We start from the raw sequence: 20,883 nt of genomic DNA on the forward strand, positions 1-20,883 counted from the left end.
GGAATGGGAGAAATGAGGAGATGTCTGTCAAAGGGTACAAAGTTCCAGTTATCAGATGAGTAAGTTCTGGGGAATCTAACATTCAGCATGGTGATTATAGTTAACAATACTGTATTATATACTTAAAAATCGATACGAAAGTAAGTATTAAATGTCCTCACCACACACAATACAAATTCTATTTATGTGAGGTAATAGATGTGTGAACTAACCTTATTGTGGTAATCATTTCACAATATATATGTGTATCAAATCATCACACTGTAAACCTTAAACTTACACAATGTTATGCATATTGACTGTATCTCAATACAGCTGCAGTTGGGGACTGGAGTCAACAAAGGAGAAGCAGAGACAAAAGATACAGTAAAAGAATCACAGGAACATTATCTGAGATTCTGGGTTCCAAAGCTCTTTATATGATTCTACAGTTTGAATCAATAAATTTTCTGTTACGCTTTAATTCAGTCTTGGCTGAGTTTTTCTGAGACTTAAGAGTACCAAATATAATCCACAGAGTAAAATTTCATAAATTTAAAAAAGGGTAAGTTTACAGTTTTCAGGAATACAAAAGTCTATTCACTAGCACATAGAATCCAGGAATAAATCTGTATGACCAATGTTTGCTCCACGAATGTAAAGACAATTTAATATCAGAGAATTTAGGAATGTAACACTTTTCCTTTGACATCAATAGGTCAAAGGAAAATATGTAATAATTACTTCAACACCAGTTGAAAAAAAAATACTTACAAAACTTTAAATCTTCTGTTTTTTTATTCTTATTAACTAGAATTTAAAGGATTCTCCATTAAATGAAAAATACTACCTACACCAAGACAATAGCCAAAATCACATATAATCTTGGAAGGGTGGGTGCATTCTCAGTCAAGTTAGGGACAGGACAAAGACGTACACTATCATCATTATTATTTAAAATTATCCTGAAAGTTCTATCATTGCAATTTCACAAGAAAATAAATCCAAATTGTAAACATGAGAAAGGAAATAAATTTTGTATCATTTATAGATAATGACTGTTTCCCAAGAAAATTCTAATGTAATGAACAACAAAAATATGTAACACTAAACATAGGGCTGGCAACAAAATATAAAAAAATGAATTTTTTTTCTGACTGTCAATAATGCCCAGTAAAAATATAAACAAAATAGCTTCACACATCAGTAGAAACCAATTAGAAAATGTAACGTAACAAATCAGCAAACGTAACAGGCCCAAAGTGGGCAATTTATAATAGCAATAAAAATATAAAATACCTAGGAATAAAATAACAAAAACCACCAGTAACAAGTCAGGGGCTACCTCTTGGCTCACGCTTGATCCAAATAGCTGTGGTCAGGGCAGCGAAACAGGGGCAGGACAAGTGCTATATAACATTCCTAGTAGAGAGAGATCCATGTGCATGCGTGTACACACACACATACACAAATCCTGGAAATCACTTGTGTGTCCCAGTAACAGTCGACTGGCTAATAAATTACAGCACGTTTATTGGGGGAGGGGGGAGGATGCACAATATATTATAACATAGAAACCACAGGTTAAAATATATGACCCCAAAGAAGAAATCAGGATGGTAAAACTATAGCTATTCTTAATTTTGTTCCTCTTTTTTTGGGGGGGAGGGAATGTAATTGGGTATTTATTTATTTGTTTATTTATTTTAATGGATGGACTGGGGATTGAAGCCAGGACCTTGTGCATGCTAAACATGTACTCTGCCACTGAGCTGTACCCTCCCCTCCCTTAATTTTGTTCCTGGTGGCTTTCTATTTTCCAAAATCTCTACAATAAATATAGATTTCTTTTAATTAGAAAGGAACCACTCGCTTTGCATCATGATTTAAAAAAAAATTTTTTTAATTGTACTTCGCCTGGAGAAAACATTTTGATTACCTTTCCCACGTCACATCTTGTGCCTTCATTCACCATGCCGGGATCTGGAACATCTGATCCTAGCTGGAAATCCACACCCCAACATTTGGTGCCTCTCCCAGGAGTCTGAATAATAGCAGGTACAATTCCAAAGACAGGTAATTCGTGTACGTTCTCACACTGAAGCTTTCCACACAAAGCATTCCTGGAAAGACAGAGAAATAATGCAAATGTAAACTGTATCCAGTGTAGATGCAAATGAAAAATTATATATTTTTGTATATAGACAGAGTTTACTGCTACTGAGCTGAAGAGAATCTCAACACAGAAAGCATATAAGAGCAACAAAGATCAAAATCGCTCTCTTCAAATATGGCAAAGAAGACGCAAGTGGATGCAAAGACGCAAATTAGGAGGGTACCAGGTGGTGCTGATGCTCCTTCTTTTCTGACACCTAAAAATCCCTCTTCTCTATCTGTCTAGGGCTCAAAAAAGTCTAACTAACAAAGTTGTTTTTACGTATGATATAATCATATTGATCCTTTTACACAGAAAATAACAGAACTATACCAAAATTCAATTGTGTCTTCCTACAGAGTTATACAGTAAGGAGGAAGTTAGACTCTGTAATGATAAATAACTATGAAAGGACTCCACCTTTCTTCGTGTGGCTAACTTTTAGTTAACTTACTTAAACACTCAATTCATTAACTCATTAATGCACTAGTTCAATTCACTGATTCAGTACTGGAACTCTAAGAAACTTCCCAGACTACAATTCCTATTACCAAGGCCGTATGAGTTAAACGTCCTTCCTGTATCCTTTCATGATACACTAAGTATTCCCAACATCAACTTTTATGATGCTGTATTGAAATTTCCTATTTAATTGATAGTCTTTTGATCCAAGCACCTAGCCGATTCTTAAATCTCCCCTGTGATATCACTGCCAAGTCATTATAGGACACTGTTTTCCAATTCCTCTAACTCACCACTTCCTAAATATTCTCATTCTAACTATCATAACATTCTTCTATCCTTGAGTTAAAATCTTTCCTCCCTATAACTTTTCCTGATTGGTCCCAGATCTTCCATATGAGACTACACAGGTAATGTCTTTTCTTTCCTCCACATGGCAACTTCTTAGGAACAATTATCATGTAGGGCCCAACTACCTACTTCACCAGGGTAATATTTTACAATCATTTCTCATGCAACAAGGAAGTTCCCCTCTAAAAACGTTCCAGTTTGTCTCACTGAATCTCCAAGCAAAGTGCTCAGAGTGAAACATGAAATTCCAGTTATAGCCTGACAAGCAAAGAACAAGATGGAGCTATCATTTCCTTTATTCTAGATATCGTACTTCTAGGAAGCCTAGGCTGACAGTAGCTTTTATGGTAACTACATTACATGATTGATGTCTTTAAACTTATCCCTAGCTAAAACCCCTACTCACTTTTTGCACATGCTGCTATTAAGCCTCTTCTTCACTAGACAGATCACTAGAAGTGAAATAGAATCAGCAGTAAAAACCCACCCTGCAAACGAAAGCCCAGGACCAATCAGATGGCTTCACTGGGGAAGAACTCATACGGATCCTTCTCAAACTCTTCCAAAAGACTGAAGAGGAGGGGAACACTCCCAAACTCATTCTATGAAGCCACCATCACCCTCATACCAAAACCAGACAAAGACATCACCAAAAAAGAAAATTACAGGCCAATATCATTGATGAACATAGATGCAAAAATCCTCAACAAAATATTAGCAAACAGAATCCAACAACACATAAAAAAGATCATACACCATGATCGAGTTGGACTCATCCCAGGGACACAAGGGTGGTTCAACATACGCAAATCAATCAACGTGTTACACCACGTCAACAAAAGAAAGGACAAAAACCACATGATCGTCTCAATAGATGCAGATTATATATTTGCATAATGAAACGCCACAAAGGCATACGAGAAGCTAAAAGACATGTCGGGTGTGGGGGTAGGGTGGGAAGAGGGAAAAAAAGGAAAGGAGTGAAAGCCACACTTTCTCTATGTTCCTTCAAACATTTCTGAATGACAATAACCACAACAAATTAAATCATGACTTAAATTCATTTAAAACAAAAGTGAAATACCTATTTGATGTAATAAATTGGAAAAGTAATTTTTAAGATAATACTCTATTACACTGATGAGGGGGCAGGAAGAGCACGAATCAGCCAAACATTTTGAAGGTCAATTTGGAAATGTCTATGCAGAGCCTTGAAACTATCCTCCATATTCTTTGACCGACAAAAATCTACTAAGGAAATAATCAGAGAAACAAATATTTAAACTGCATTTATCACAGCCTTGTTTAAAATAACAAGCACTGGAAACAACTTACATTTCTACCATAAGGAAATGGTTAAAAGAAGCTGGGTATACCCTACGAATGCTCTTTTTAAACAATTTTTATTTTTTTAAGTTTGTTTTTCCGTATATTTTCTGGGAGACTTTATTTATTTACTTACTTTTTTAGCTTTTTTTGAGTGAGGAGGTAATCAGGTTTATCTATTAATTTTTTTTTGGTAGCAGTGCTGGGGACTGAACCTGGCACCTTGCACAAGCTAAGCATACACTCTACCACTTGAGCTATACCCTCCCCCACACCATGAATACTCTTAATATCGTGGAAAGTGATGACATCGACTTATAAAACAGTATAAACCATACTATGCATTTTGTTTATATGTACAAATGTGGGCCTCTGAGTACCATACATATATGTATATACACGTATGATGCATGTACACATGTCTATAAATGTATACACACATGAGAAGGAAATACAACCAAAATTTAACGGAGTTTTCTCTGGATAGTAGGACCATATGTGATCACTTTCCCAAGACTTTTCTATGTGTTATACATTTTCTGTGATGGGGATGATGACAAAGCAATGACGCTGACATGACAATGATGAGTCCTACAATGAACGGGGGACGCTCCTTAGTCCTAACACCCCTAACTCATTCAGGCTCCAAAACAACACTCAGAAATGGGTACTGTTATTATCCTCATCTCACAGAAGAGGAACATGAGGTCTGTAAGTGAAGCATTTCGTCCAAAGTCTCCGAGATCTTAAATGGCTGAAGCAGGATTCAAACCTAGAATCTAACTTCAAATGTGTTTGCTAAGGCAATGGTTTGGACATAAAATTTTCCCACACAATTTAAATATGCTAAAAAGTTATTAAGAATAATAGTTTGACTTTCCCAGAAAAAAGCAGTGTTATACAAATGCAAGAGAATTTCTATCTACACCTAGTTTGAGACAATACAGGTTAGTCGAAACAGTTGTGTTTATCCCCCTTTTGAAATACTTTGGTTTTCTAATTTCTCTCAATCTACTCTATTTCAATATATCAAGAAATGTATATTCTAGACATTCTGTGAAATGCACTTTATGTGGATAACTAATTTGTAAAGAATCAGAGCAACATAAATTGGCTAACTTTTTAAAAAGCATACAGCATTAATAATGTCTGTCAGAGGGGTACCTGACTCTGTTAAAGAAGTTGAGGAAAGTCTTCCTTAGAGAAGTTGTAATTATGAGATCTAGCAGGGAGAGAAGAACATGCCAGGCAGAAGGAGCAGTACATGTCAAGGGCCTGGGGCAGGTCACATGCAGACCAGTATAGCCGAAGTATTTCACAGCATTTAATGGCTCAGGAGAGAAAGATGAGCCCACAAATAAACACATTAAAGGCGCATCCAGAAATACAAAAAAATACTAAAACATTCTACATAAAAGTCAAGGAAAGGGGGTTTTTTCAAGGAGAAAATGGTCAACACAGTTGAATGCTACTGAAAGGTCAAGCAGCATGAAGACATAAAAATGTCTCTTGGATTTAGTAACATGGAGGTCACTGTAGTTACTTCTTCTTGGTAAGCACTGTTTTCACTGCAGCTACATAACCTAACTGGCAGACTAGGAGATGGAGTGGCCAGAAGGGCTGCACAGTATTACAGAATAATTTCAATTACATAAAATGTTAGTGTGTACAAGGACACTGCACAGAAATTTAAAAAACAAAGACATCCACTGAAATTAGTGAATATATAGACGAACTATGGATGACTTTTCTCTTGTTTATAATTTTGTAACATTATTTTTTACAATATGCAAGTGTTAGAGAAACAAAAAAGGTTTTTAATTTGTCACTTTAAAATTATATAGAGCCAGAAGAAAATAATGAAGCCCAGAGATAATTCTGCAGGTACCTTTATCTACAGATTTAGCAGCATAATCTTTAATGAAAGGAAGAGGAAGAAGAATGTTTATCTGAGGTTCTTACAGTAGAACAAGGATAGACAAAAGTAAGCTGCTAAAAACCACTAAATTTGTGGTGGGAGGGGATAGCTCAGTGGTAGAGTGCATGCTTAGCATGCATGAGGTCCTGGGTTCAATCCCCAGTACCTCCTCCAAATATAAATAAACAAATCCAATTACATCCCCCTCATAAAAAACAAAACAAAACAAAAAAAGATAAAAATCATTAAAAAACATTTTAAAAAAACATTAAATTTTAGACAGGTGAGGTCAAAAGGCATAAATTATTTTACTTTCTCTATTCAGAGTCTCTCTGAAGCCATGTGTTGCAAAATTGTAAGTTTGAAAAGTCAGATATTTAAGGGGGAGAAAGTCGGTAGTCACAAGGAGCAATTAAGGATGACCAGTCTTATAATTTTTCATATTCTTTTACAACCTCACTTCCACTTACCCAGTGGCACACTTCTTGTATTCATTGTTAGAAAAACCACAATTGCCAAATCTGTCACCTTTGGAATTCACATCAATGAAACAATCTTTGGGGGCAGCCTTGGCTTCTGTAACATCAAAAATTTAAATTAAAAAATTATGGCAATTTAATTCAGAAATGAAAGTATTCCTTACGACAGTCCATACACCTGGATGAACTGCCTCAACATCTGTGAAAAAGTTTCAGGACCTAAAGATAACACGTTTTGTTCCACATTTTATGATTAACAAGAAAATGTAAAAATAAAGCTTAGATGGTACTTAAAAGTTAGCCTGGACTCAAACACTCAGGCTGTAAAAGAAATGTCATAAAACAAGATGAAATTATAAATAAATTGAAAACCATGCACTGTATGATGACACTTTCAGCATATTAGTCCTTATTGCTCTCATACACAGAACTGCTGCTCCCTGGCTAGATCAGGCTGGGAAGTCCTTTCCTTCCAGGTTTTTATGGAGACCTCTACCTAGGCATGACTGACAATCACTGGCCATGAGGGACTAAAAGTTCCAACCTCTAATGGCAGGGTTAGTTCCCTGGCAACCAGTCCCATCCTTAGGTCACCCAGGGACTTTCCAAAAGTCACCTCATTGACATAACAAAAGACGCTTTAATGGCTCTTATCACTTGGGAAATTCCAAAGGTTTTAGGAGCTCATGCCAAAAACTGGACAAAGACGAAACCTTTTTTATCATTATAAATCACAATATCTCAACAGTCAACACAGGTCTTATAATAAAATTATAATTAATCCATATTAAGAGGATGGAGAATGAAAAATGAGCAGGAATATGATGAGAGTTGACAAGTGTTGAGAGACGAGAAGGTAAGAAATTAAATTCTCATCCGCCACAGTGAAAAATTGACAGTTAATACCTAGAATGGAAAAACTGAAAAGTAGCATTATCCAGAGATTATCTAAAGGCCTGGAGCAGGTAACACAGTACGCGGGTAGAAATCAGTGAGTAAAGGTAAAAGCGGTTGCCTCAAGGATGTGGCTATTGAAAGAGAAAGAAAAATATGATATGATATCACTCACATGTGGAATCTAAAAAAAAAAGAAAAAAGAGGACAGTATGAACTCACCTACAAAACAGAAACAGACTCGCAAACTTAGTAAACAATCTTATGGTTACTGGGGAAAGGGGGTAGGAAGGGATATATTTGTGAGTTTGAGATCTGTAAACACTAGCCACTATATATAAAAATAGATTTTAAAAAACCAAAAACAAAAAAAAAGAGACAAAGTCCTACTATATAGCACATGGAACTATATTCAATATCTTGTAATAACCATTAATGAAAAAGAACATGAAAATGAATATATGTATGTATATGCATGACTGGGACATTGTGCTGTGCACCAGAAACTGACACATTGTAACTGACTATACTTCAATTTAAAAAAAAAAATTAAAAAAAAAAAAGGGATGTGATCATTACGTGTGAGTACACTTTACTTTTCCATAAAGGCTTGTGAACAATATGGCTCTTTATTGTATGTACAGCTTTGATAAAAATGAAAATTTTTTAAAGAGAAACAAAAAATAAAAAACATATTAAATACTATTCGTAAGAGAATAGATTCCATTTTATATAATGGAACAGTCCACTGATCTACGATCTAAATATAGCAGCACAGATGGATCTCAAAAACATTCTGAGTGAACAATGAAGACAGAAGACCCATATGTGTGTGTCCATAGTAGTTTCATGAATTTATTAAAACTAGAATATGATACTGTGCACATATATATATACACACATACACAATATCTATATGACATGTTGTTTATATACACAGGATAGGGAGATGAGAGCGAGAGAGTAAAAGCAAAAATCACCAGCTGAATTTGGACACATCTAATTCATAACCATGACTGTCTACGGAGAGGAAAGAGGGAGATGTGACAGGAGAAGAAAGGAAATGGGACAACTTAAATTTTAACAATTTCCGTTTTTAACAAAAAACTAAAACAAAGAAATAAATAAAATCAAAGCAATCAATATAAATAAAATATCTTACTTGAGCCAAAGATGGCTTGACACTGAACGTCATAATCCTGGCACATGCCGTTGTAACAATAGGCTTTGTTATTCCGGCAAGGGTGCCCATTCTGAATAAAAACATCCGGCTGACAGAACTGAGAAGAACCATTGCAATACTCGGGAAGATCACATTCATTGGTTTTTCCTCGGCATAAAGTACCTCCTGAAAGGAACTAGGGTAACAGGGTTCAAATTAAACAGCAATATGAGGAAAATTTCCACAAAGTGATAACCAAATTTGAAACCACAGTATTTCAATCTCTAAAAAAGTTCTAGCAAAAACAAAAGATTAAATAGCCCGGTAGAAAAATGAACAAAAGGCAATAATAGGCAATTCATAAAAGTTAGGAAATACGGAAAACAAGAAAACATAACCTCACTGATAACCAAAAGGAATGCAAATTATTTAAGCAAAGTATAAAAGCACTTTACTCCTATCAGACTAACCTACATTACACCCCTTGCTAGCAACCAACGTTGCCATGAGGAGACAAGCACTGTGATTCCACTGTGTGCGATTACACCAGCGAGTACACACTGGCCCATGTGTCCAGGTAAATAAAATGCATGCCAAGAGTTTTCACACACATACTCTGTCCCAATAATTCCACTTGTAAACAAAAATTGGAAGCAATCTTAATGCCCATCATTAGTTGACCAAATAAATTATGGTATAGCCATACCAAGGAACACTAATTATACAGCCTTCAGAACCACACGAATAAAGGAAAGTCCACTTAGTAGTGTCTTATTGAAAAAAGTAGGTAGTAAAAATACGTGTATCCACGTTTACCCACTTATACACACACACACGCACACACACACACACACACACACACACTCACATTTATATAGGACAAATTACCAACAATGGCTACCAAAGAGGGTAAAATAAGTGTCTTTCAGTGTCTACTTTCTATACTGTGGTATTGTTGAATTTTTAATAAAAAAAACATAGATTTTTCTTAAAATCAGAAAAAAATGTTTCTACTTAGGAAAAAAAAAATCTCACTAGACCATATGTCATGAACATGATGCAAACAGGTGGTGTAAAATATCATATAATAAGATATAGTGCTTTCTTACAGATCAGAGAAAACAAATTCTGATACATGCGTATTTTCCCTTTTTCTACTTTTTTTTCCCGAATAGGGAGGAATTCCCTACCTGACATTTGTGACAACAGTCACCATAGGCACACTTAGCAAATGATTTAAGCTTACAGGTCTTTGCTTCACAACAAGGGTCCGATTCACATTCCTGTGAAGAACAAAGAAAACTGTCAATAAAGAAATGAATAATCATCATCAATATTCATTAACAGAACTCTTATCCTAGACCCATACTTCTCTCTAATCTGGCTATGGTAGCTACTCTCTGCAGTCGCTGAATGATCCTTCTGGATTTACCAGTGGCTCCTTTTGTGTCTGTGTGTGTGCACGTGTGCATGCACATGTGCGCGCAGATCATTAGGTGTATTTATTTATTTTTAGAGGAGGTACCAGGGATTGAACCCAGGACCTCATGCATACTAAGCATGCACTCTACCGCTTGAGCTATACCCTCCCCCTTATCAGTGACTCTTTAGTGACTATTTAGGTCACAACATACTTCAGAGGGCTGAAATCATAGAAAGTACGTGTCTTAGTCTGCTTGGACTGCCAGAACAAGATACCGTAGACGAGTGGCTTCAACAGTAGAAATGTATTACGTCACAGCTCTGGAGGCTACAAGTCCAAGACCAAAGTTGCAGCCAATTCAGTTTCTGGCGAGGACTCTCTTCCTGGCTTGCAGACAGCTGCCTTCCTGCAGTGTGCTCACAGGGCCTTTCTGCACTGTGTGTGTTCAGAGACAGCAAGCAAGCTCTTTTTAATAAGGGCACTGATCCCATCAGATTAGGGCCCACCCTTATGACCTCATTTCATCTTAATTATTTCCCTAGAGGCCCATCTCCAAATACAGCCATTCTTGGGGGTTAGGGCTTCAACATATGAACCTGAGGAGAACACAAACATTCCGTCTGTAAGAGTATACTTCATGATCGTAGGGAATTAAGCACCCATGAATGTACTTCTCCTCATGCTCAGGGTTTGACTTCTCTGTTGGGCGGGCTCTCAGCTGACGTGGACATTCCTTTCATCTTGCTTGGCTTCTCTCACTCCACTGTGGGCCACCATGGCTCCCCACTCCCCCCAGCCTCCCACCCAGAGGCAACTACTCTCCTGTCTCAACTGATGTCTCCAGGTCTGAACTGTTTGGGAAACAAAGAAGGGAGAAGTGCAGAGAAAGAAGAAGACAGCAGAATGGAGGAGGAGAAAGGGGCAGAGAAATAAGCTTTAATTTTTGAAGAGCATTTATTTGCGATGTATACGTATGAATTCTAGGTTGATGGGTGTTTTTTTTTCTTTCAGAACTGTAAAGCGGCTGTTCTATTGTCTTCTGGCCCTTATTGTTCCCCCATTTTCTTCTGGCTTCCACGCTCCTCAATGATAAACAGTGAAAATGAAAGAACCACTGACACAGTAGCAACATGGATGAACCCAAAATAATTATGCGGAGTGAATGAAGCTGGACAAAAAAGAGCCATTCCATCTGCATGAAGTTTTAGGAAATGCACACTAATATACAGTGACTGCAGATCAGTGACTGCCTGAGGGGAACGGAGGAACAACGTGGGGTGAGAAGAAGGGATTGCCAAGAGTCACAAAGAACTTTTGGAGATGACGATACGCACATTATCTTGACTGTGGTGATAGTTTCGCATATGCACACGTGGGTCAAAACTTAACTTGTATGCTTTAAACAGGTGTTGACAAGTGTTCATAATTGCCTATTTCTTACCCTTGGCTTTGTCTTGATCAAACTTTGATAGGACTCCTCTGTTTCCTATAGGCCCTTGAACTCTGCTTGTCACCCCCTCCACCGAAAAAAAAGGGGAGAAAGTACCCACCCCTCCATCAGCTTCTTCTGGAAATCAGTTGACCATGGGACAATTTCCTATTGGACCTCAACTGGGCATTTCCACTGGCTTATCCAGCTTCACCTGAAAAGATTCTGTTTATCTCTGTTTGCCCCCACCTTTACCCTATAAAAGACAAACCTTTTTGTTTGACTTTGAGACGCTTCCAGATTTGAGATCTGCGTGCTCTCCCTGCTACAAGTCTGTCTTCTAAATAAAGCCTTTTCTTATCTAAGTCTGAATTTGAGTTTTTTGAAATTGTATTCAACTATACGTCAATAAAACTGTTAATTTTTTTTTTAGCTTTTTGGTGGGGAGGTAATTAGGTTATTTATTTATGAACTTTTTAATGGAGGTACTGGGGATTGAACCCAGGACCTCATGTATGCTTAGCATGTGCTCTACCACTGAGCTATATCCTCCCCCGAACAAAGCTGTTAATTTTTTTTTTCAAAAATATTGTGCAGGACTGATGGCTTCATAAAAGAATAGAGGATAAGGAAATAGATTATGTACACAGGAATTTTGTTCCAGGTGAAAGCACCGTATTAAATGGTTTTGCAACAGCTGACATTTAACGAATAAAAGTTAATTCTCTAGCTCACTTCACGTGACTACCCCCTTCAATTAAAGAGCTAATATAAAAATTCTCAATTAAAAAATGCTAGAAAAAATTACAGAAGGGCTATGATGATAATCTTTTTTTTTTTTTTGATAATCTTGAAACAGAAGTGAAACTTGGACCTTGCTTAGTCACAAAACTACGGGGGAGGGTCACTGAATGCCATGATACACTGTTGACAGGGGTGCAAACTGACACAGCCTTTTTGTAGGGAATGTGGTAGCCTCTAGTAAAGCTAAAAATGCACATACTTTCCAATTCAATAATTCCACCTTTATGTAGCTATCTTAGGGAAATATTCGTATATATACACATGGGGCATATACAAGGATGTACTGTTTGCCAGCAGAAGAATACTAACCATGATGAGTAAATATCCTTTAATCAGAATACAGTTAAATAAGCCATAGTGCACCCTCATATTGAAACACTAATCATTGAAAACAAACTTGTGGTTACCAGGGGAAGAAGGGGAAGGGATAAGTTGGGAGTTCGAGATTTGCAGATACTAATACATATAAAATAGATAAACAACGAGTGTATACTGTATAGCACGGGGAACTCTATTCAATACCTTATAGTAACTTACAGTGAAAAAGAGTATGAAAACGAATACATGTATGTTCCTATATGACTGAAGTATTATGCTGTACACCAGAAATTGACACAACATTGTAAACTGACCATACTTCAATAAAAATATTTTTAAAAAGAAATACTAATCAGCAGACTAAAGGATTATGTCTAACTATAGTGACATGGTAAAAAAAAAATCTCCAGGATATGCTAACAGAAAAAAAAATTCTGCCTACGACATACTTCGTTGGATTTCATTTATGTAAAAAAATAAAATCCTAAAACAAACCCAACTATGTACAAACGCACATAGTGTATGTATGTATATAAATGCACAGAATAAAATCTATAAAGAAACACACTAAACTTCTAAGAATGGTTACTGCTGCAGGAGGAAGTTACAAAATGTACAGGGAAAATAAAGATACGAAAGGGGAATTTTGCTTGTACTGTTTGAAACTTTTATACCAAGAAAAACATCTCTGATATCTGTGAGGGGAAGAAATACTTTTTTCAGGAGTAATTTTGCAGTGTGAAAGCTCAAGAAGCAAATATAGACTATTTCAATTAGTCTGGGAATGAACTACGTAGTCAGGAGAAATCAAAACATTAAATATTTGAGGAGAGGGATCTGAGAATGCTTGGAAAAGAAGGGTCTGGTCGTCCTAACAGCATGCCGTTAATTTAGAAATTGAACAGAAGCTCGTGAGGCTTTACTGTCCTCATTTAAAAATAAGAATATAAAGAAATACCAATCTCCTAGGTTTACTGTGGGGATTATACCACGTAGAACATTTAGCGGAAGTCCCTGACATGTAGCAATAGTGCAGTGAAGGCCCAACACAATTTCATCATAAAATACATACTGCCTTTCTAGAAGGTGAAGTTTCCCGGCAAAAGCCAGGTGCGTGTGGTCAGGTGAGGAAGAAGCAACAGTACTTTCAGAGAAGACTGAGAATATAGCAAAGCGTGCACACCACTGAACAAGTTTTCTTTGAAACTTAATTTTTTTTTTAATTTTTAAAATTTAATTTAAAAAAAATGTTCCTGCTAAGCCTTGTCTAGGAGGACTTAGGTTGGTCATTTTGAGAGGAGAATGGCTAAGATACAGAAAAATAATAATAAGCTTTTATTATGGGCATGGACTTAAGACAGTAAGTGTGGGTTAATAGGTCTGAGAAAGCCAGAGGTCAGGAGGTGAACCGAAGGTTAGTATAGGGAGAATAACTAAGTTGAGTCACAAGAACATTCTCAATGAAGAGCTCTGGAGAATGGGCCAGCTCCCATTTACTAAATAAATGACCCCATAAGCATAACAGAAATTGCAGAAGGTAGCAAAAAATGGAAGAATGAATATGGTACCGAAACAGGACACCATCAGTTACATTCTAGGAAAGAGGGAGCGATCAACCCCAGGAACACAGCCCCACAAGCAAAATACCAATCCTCATTTTGTCACTAACTTTCACTTGGGCTCCTGTGCCAGGGTTGCCCAAAAGCGAGCTACACTTTTTCACTTTTTGCAAATTGCGAGCTAAATTCGCAGAGCAAACGTCAGGTGGGAAACTAACCTTCGGAGTTCCGCAGTCACACTCCTCCCCGGGGTCCACCAGCTTATTGCCGCAGAAAGGAGGACTATACGCCTCAGCAGGCTTTGGAATATTAAGAAGGCAGTTCCCACCGTACTTTAAAATAAAGTTCTCAAAGTCTTCCACACTGCAACTGCTAAAGTTTTTGGAACCTCTGTAATAAACATTAAGAAAAAGGTCTTTGGTCAGAGCGATTGTTCATTTTGAAATGTTTGAGTCACTCCTTCAACCAACAAGAAGTGAATATTTTTAGTGACAGAAAATACTTATAATATCGGAAGTCTCGCCAGCAGAAGAGACCTGAAAAACTATCTAGTCCTACCCAGAATTGAGTTTGATTTATCTTCCATCAAAAGGGGCTCTTCAACTGTTTGAAGCTGGCTACGGTTCCCCAATCTCTTTCCACTCTGCTGAATAACAGTCGCACGTTATCCTCATCATCACTTACAAGGTGCTATGTGAAGACAGCGGGCAGTTTCAGGGAGGAGGACGTGGCATCCAGGGGCGGGACACACAGTGCAGAATTTCAGCCACCATGTGAGGTTTAGATGAAGCCTCTTGTGATAATTTCTAAGAACCACAGTTAATAGTCTGAAGGCTGCTGGAAACCATCCAACTGGAACTCTCTATGTGCTATTTGAACAAATGCAATTCTGATGTGTGTCTATGTGCTGTGGAGGGTTTTTCAGTTGTCGTTTTTCTCAGTAACAATAAAATATTTCCAGATAGTTCCACTGTTTTCACTTTCGAAGACTAGTGGGAAACACACTCATATATACAACATGAATCTTTAAGAAATCTGAGTCCTCTCAAAATTTTATCAAGGACGTTCAGTGCCCTGAAAGAATCCCTTTTTCATCAGTTTGAGCAACGGTGCCAAAAGCAACAGTGGGAATGAAAACTCTGTTACATTATGGTCACTGAGGAGGGCTTCCTATCTATGCCGAGGCTTCTGGACATTCAAGGAATCTAAGAAACAGATCCTTCCTGTGAGGCTTTGTCCCCTGCGTAAACTCGCCTCTGCTCACCGGCCCAAAGTCTCGTAGGAAGCAGACAGTCCTGGCTCTTGGCTCTTGGGACTGGAAAGAACTCACACAGAAAGTAAGACCCAGCCCGAGGTTTCTGACAGCAACAAAAACAGTTGTCTTCATAGTCTTTTTCTTGCTCCTCTCTGCTTAAAACTGTTGTAAGGGGGAGTCCTTTCTGTACATCGTTCATTCGACCAATATTTGGGGAACACCTGTTATGTACAAGGCGCTCTTCTTTGTGCAAAGGGGAAAACAATAAACAAAGCAGACAACAATCCCCGCCCCTGTGAAGGTGACATTCTAGGGAGGGACACAGACTATAAATATAAGAAGTAAGGAAATTCAATGGTGCATCAGGAGGTAAGTGTGAGTTGGGGGAAAGGGGAGGGAGTGGAGGAGATGACCTGTGCATGGGGAGGAGCGACTGTCTTTGTTCAAAGAGCCTAATTAAATCCATCTCTCTTCTTTGCCTAGGTAGCTGAGACTGGCTGAACAAAAACACACAACCACGCTGACTGATCTCACTTAGAAATCGTAACTGTGAAACTCGGTGCCTTCTCCAGCTGCCCAGGAAACATGCCCTACTCCATTCACTCTCCCAGAGGACCATTTCCCGCCTGCTCCTATTTCCTGAAACCCCAAACAGCTCCTCCCCTGCCCCATCTTTTAGCTGATGAACCTACTTCCCGCCTCACTGACAAAACTTGAGCACAGACTCCCACCATCACATCCATCCAACAACAACATCTACATCCATTTACTCCTATTATGACACACACCCTGCCAGCACTCCATGAACGCAAATCCCTCCACGTGTGCCCCAGATCCCAAACACTCCCCCCTACTGCAGGACTCCTCCAGCACTGTTCCCCTCTGCCTTTGATCATCAATTCTTCACCCTCTACTAAATCAGTCCTGCCAGTATATAAACCCACTACAATTTCCTCCATCTTGAAAAAGAACACTCTAACCTGACCGCACTTCCTTTGTACTTCAGACATCCACATGGCTAACCTTCCACTTACCTCCTTCAAGTACTTGGTCTAGTGTCATCTCAAAGACGCTTACTCTGACTGTATGAACTTAAAACCACAAACTAACCTCGACCACCACCACCTCCACCACCCCAGGCCCTTCCACTCTTCCATCCTGCTCCATTTTATTTTCCACAGCACTTAGCACCTTCTCACGTTCTATATTATTGATGCATTCATTATGCTAATAGTTTCTCTTCCTCCACGAAAATGTAAATTCTCTGACTAGCAAGTCTGTGTCTAATTCACAGAGTGGGTCCAAGCACCTAAAACAAAGTGTGGCACATCATGAGTGCTCAATAAAATATTTGATGAGTGAATGAAAAAAGTACAGTCCGTTCTTCATTACTTCTTACCCCATTTTAAACTCCATGAGAGCAATGCTTCACGGCATCCCCTCCTTAACTCTGATGCTCCTTGTTCCATCTCAGTCCCCTGTCTTACCTCATTGTTGCTTATTTATTTCTTGTTTCCTGAATTCATGTCTTCCTTAAGTGGCAACCAAAGCAGATGCCAAATTTACTTCCCTCTCCTACTAGACATCTTTTACAAACATGTGATTTTTCTTGTGACAAAAATTACCTTTTCTTTACTAAGTACAGTTTTTTCCTAAGTACTATTCTAATTCTTCCATATCTATTTTTCAGCATACCATGTGTCAAAAAGAGATAAACTCTCTAGTAAATTTTGCTTAAGTGTGTCATTTTATACCAGGATTAAAGAGACCTGCACTCTCAGGTCTGAAGATAACTGGCTAACAGAGGTTTTCATTATTCTTTCTGTGTTCAGGAGCTGGAGGGTGGTAGAAAAGGGAATGAACACAGAGCTGCAGTTATTCCCCATGAAATCTTCATCTGTGTTTGTTAAAGATGAACATCTTTTACATGCACCCCAATGTTCATAGCAGCACTATGTACAATAGCCAAGACATGGAAGCAACCTAAAAGTCCATCAACAGATGACTGGATGAAGAAGATGTGGTATGTTTATACCATGGAATATTACTCAGCCATAAAAAAGAATAAAATAATGCCATTTGCAGCAACATGGATGGACCTAGAGATCATCATTCTAAATGAAGTAAGCCAGAAAGAGAAAGAAAAATACCATATGATATCACTCATATGTGAGGAAAAAAAAGGACATTAATGAACTCATCTACAAAACAGAAACAGACTCATAGACATAGTAAATAATCTTATGGTTACTGGGGAAAGTGGGTGGGAAGGGATACATTTGGGAGTTTGAGATTTGTAAATGTTAGCCACTATATATAAAAATGGATTAAAAAAAACCAAGTTTCTTCTGTATAACACAGGGAGCTGTATTCAATATCTCGTAGTAACCTTTAATGAAAAAGAATATGAAAACGAATATATGTATATATATGCATGACTGGGACATTGTGCTGTGCACCAGAAACTGACACAGTGTAACTGACTATACTTCAATGAAAAATAAATAAATAAAGATGAACATCTTTCATATCTAATTCTCTCTCTGGCTCAGCTTCTCTCCATGTCTGTACTGTGGCTATCTCCAGCTCTCTGCTTAGCACCCCTGCCTACTGAATTAGGAAGGAACCTTGCTGCATTATGACAGATCTGCATCAAAAAGAAGCCAAATAACTCAATGGTTTTTTTCATCCTCAGACTCTCTGTTGTAATTATTTTTGTGCCCTGGTAAAGGGAGGGGTTCTAAGATCACAGGCTCTGGACCCAGACTTCCTAACTTCAAATCCCAGCCTCACCACTTACTTAGATGTGTGACCTCCATGTCCTCCTTCGTCAACAGAGATAACAAAGTCCCTACGTCTATCACGTTGCTGAGCATTAAGTTGTTCGTGCCTCTTAAATGCTTAGAACAATGTCTGATACATAAAGGGGTTCAGTAAATGTTAACTCTTCTTTCTCCTCTTTGTCTTGTCTCCCACCTTGAGCTATAAAATTGAGGGTGTTAGTAGGAAGATGTCAGGACGTCTTCAGTGACAATGCAGCGCTTTCTCAAGAAAGGGTCTGTGAGCAAACGCTTCCTATACTCCAATCCAACCTGCAGTGAGTCTACCGGAAACCCTTCTCTAATTTCTAATTACATATAAATTCTTCCATGTTCTCACACTCCTCTGGTCTCTCCATTGCTTTACAGAGGAATGTAGTTCCAGACCTGTGCCCTACATAAATGTTTCCTTCTTAAAGCTCTCTGGGGTTATTTATTTAATTGAAAAATCAACTTCTCATTGGTGTTACCACGTAATTAATTTCAGGGGACCAAGGAGTAATGTTTCCTATGTTTCCAACATACACATGAATATACCACAGAGTTTAAGACACACTGATCTGCAATCCCACATTAAGAAGAATCAAAAGGAAGAATTCAGTTACTCACGACGCTCCTGAATTCATGATGCAGCTCTTGACTACACAGTGACAATTTCTCCCATCATCATGATTCATTCCAAGGTTATGACCCAACTCGTGAGCAACAATGGATGCAAATATCTCCACCGCGATTTGTCCAAACTGACCAAACACAGGAAGGTGTTAATTAGAGTTCAGAACCAAAAGGACATGCCTTCTGTTTCTTAGATGATTTTTTCACAAAAAGAAAACTCATCACTACCATGTTGATAGTCCATGTGATAAATCTAGCATCCAATATCAGTGTGTATATACTTCAGTCTAGTAAGAAACTGGTGTGACAACACACTGATGACAGAGACAAACCCTTTAAGTAACAGATCAACTCCTTTAGCACCGACAGATTACTGATGGTGGTTTATGGGGAAACAGGTTCATGGTTCTAATTTAATTTTCTCAAGCAGAGCCTTTGTTTCCTCAATCATAAAAAGTGAGGTGCTAATAAACACACCATAAATATCAGAAAACTTAATCCAGTCTCTAGGGAAAGAGCCGCTTCTACCATGTCCCTCATAATACCCAAAATATCGTTATAAGGACCAGGAGAGGAAGTGCAGAGTCAATGAACGCATGACATTTCCCAATGCAGATGTCCACGGTTGAACATTAAGAACAAGACATACCACGTTAATCCCGCCAGCATGGCTCCTCGAACACGCCGTTCCCACAAATGCCATTCCCGCGGTCCCACCAAAACCTTTCTTCCTAAATGAAGAGCAAAGGTAAAAGTTACAAAATGTTCTTGGGGGAAAAAGGTACACATTGCTCCTATTTTTCTGGGGTAATCCTGAACTGATTGGTAGAACCTACAAAAACTGGGAGGAAAGTGGCAAAAAAGTAAAAATACCATTTAAAAAATCACAATTCAATGAAAGCCTTGTCTCCTTTTTATTATCAGAGAGTGAGATTAATATTACAAATTCATTTTGCAGGCAAGTGAGGACACATTTTAGATATCGAACCAGGTTGTTTTCTACCTTCTAGACGAAAAACTTTCCTAGAACACGTGACATCTACTTATTCAAAACTTCTAGAGAGATTGGGTAACAAAGTCAGTGAACATACACAGGAGGCTGCAGGCAGGGAGCACAGGGAACAGGAGAGCCACAGGGCTCTCCCTGTGGTTCCTTGATCATCCTGGACACACCTGGATCTCAGGACCTAGTCCCTCTACCTACAGCCCTCTTCCCTGAAACACACTCCCAACTTACTCCTTCCCCACCTTCAGTCCTTTACTCAAAAGCCATCCTCTCACTGAGATCTTCCCTAAAATTTCAACGTCACTCCTGCAACACTTCCCCCTCTACCATCCCTGCTTTATTTACCCTCCTTACCACTATTTAGTGTATCATATATACTTACCTATCTCAATTATGAGACTAATCTCCTCCACCACAATATGAACTCCATGAGCAAGAATTTTTGTCTGTTTTGTTCACTGCTCTACCCAGGGGCCTAGGTATACATCTAACAAGTACTTTTTAAATGAATAAACTAATCCTTCTCTGGGGCATCTTAACCAGCCAGGACAAGAGGCCTAGGGATACTGACATAAGAGAACTGCCAAGGAAACATTTTAGCCAGATCACCCTGTAGTGAAGTCCTCAAGCCCCACTACTGTCCTAAGTGCTTACAAAAGGCTTTTTTAGTGCCCCATTCTTAACCACAAACAACAACCAGGGATCATCAAACCTCTGGGGAATGCGTCCAACGTGGCAGATGGAGACCAAACAGAGGAGAAAGACAGCTGGGAGGTGTGGCTGGGAAAGCACAGGGAGTCTGCTCGGTGCCTGCTCCTCTTGGTTTTCGGGGAACGAGGTAGCACTCTCACTGCCAGGGAGGGTGTGAGGACACTTCAGGGAGCAATTTTACTAAAAATTAATAAAAAGGTCAGGCCAAGCCTTTGGAG

General features: G+C 38.4%; 1 protein-coding gene across 1 annotated transcript in view; it reads right to left on the bottom strand.

Moving 5' to 3' along the window:
• ADAM9 (ADAM metallopeptidase domain 9) overlaps positions 1–20,883 on the bottom strand; it is a 71,320-nt gene that overhangs the window by 20,305 nt on the left and 30,132 nt on the right. The window contains exons 10-16 of the mRNA XM_031440068.2: positions 19,598–19,679; positions 18,943–19,076; positions 14,478–14,649; positions 9,917–10,009; positions 8,727–8,922; positions 6,662–6,767; positions 1,919–2,102 (exon numbers count right to left, since the gene is read on the bottom strand). Of these exons, the coding sequence (XP_031295928.1) occupies positions 1,919–2,102; positions 6,662–6,767; positions 8,727–8,922; positions 9,917–10,009; positions 14,478–14,649; positions 18,943–19,076; positions 19,598–19,679 (967 nt within the window). The remainder of the gene's footprint in view (positions 1–1,918; positions 2,103–6,661; positions 6,768–8,726; positions 8,923–9,916; positions 10,010–14,477; positions 14,650–18,942; positions 19,077–19,597; positions 19,680–20,883) is intronic.

The sequence above is a fragment of the Camelus dromedarius genome, chromosome 22 (assembly GCF_036321535.1).
Source record: "Camelus dromedarius isolate mCamDro1 chromosome 22, mCamDro1.pat, whole genome shotgun sequence".
NCBI classification, from domain to species: Eukaryota; Metazoa; Chordata; class Mammalia; order Artiodactyla; family Camelidae; genus Camelus; species Camelus dromedarius.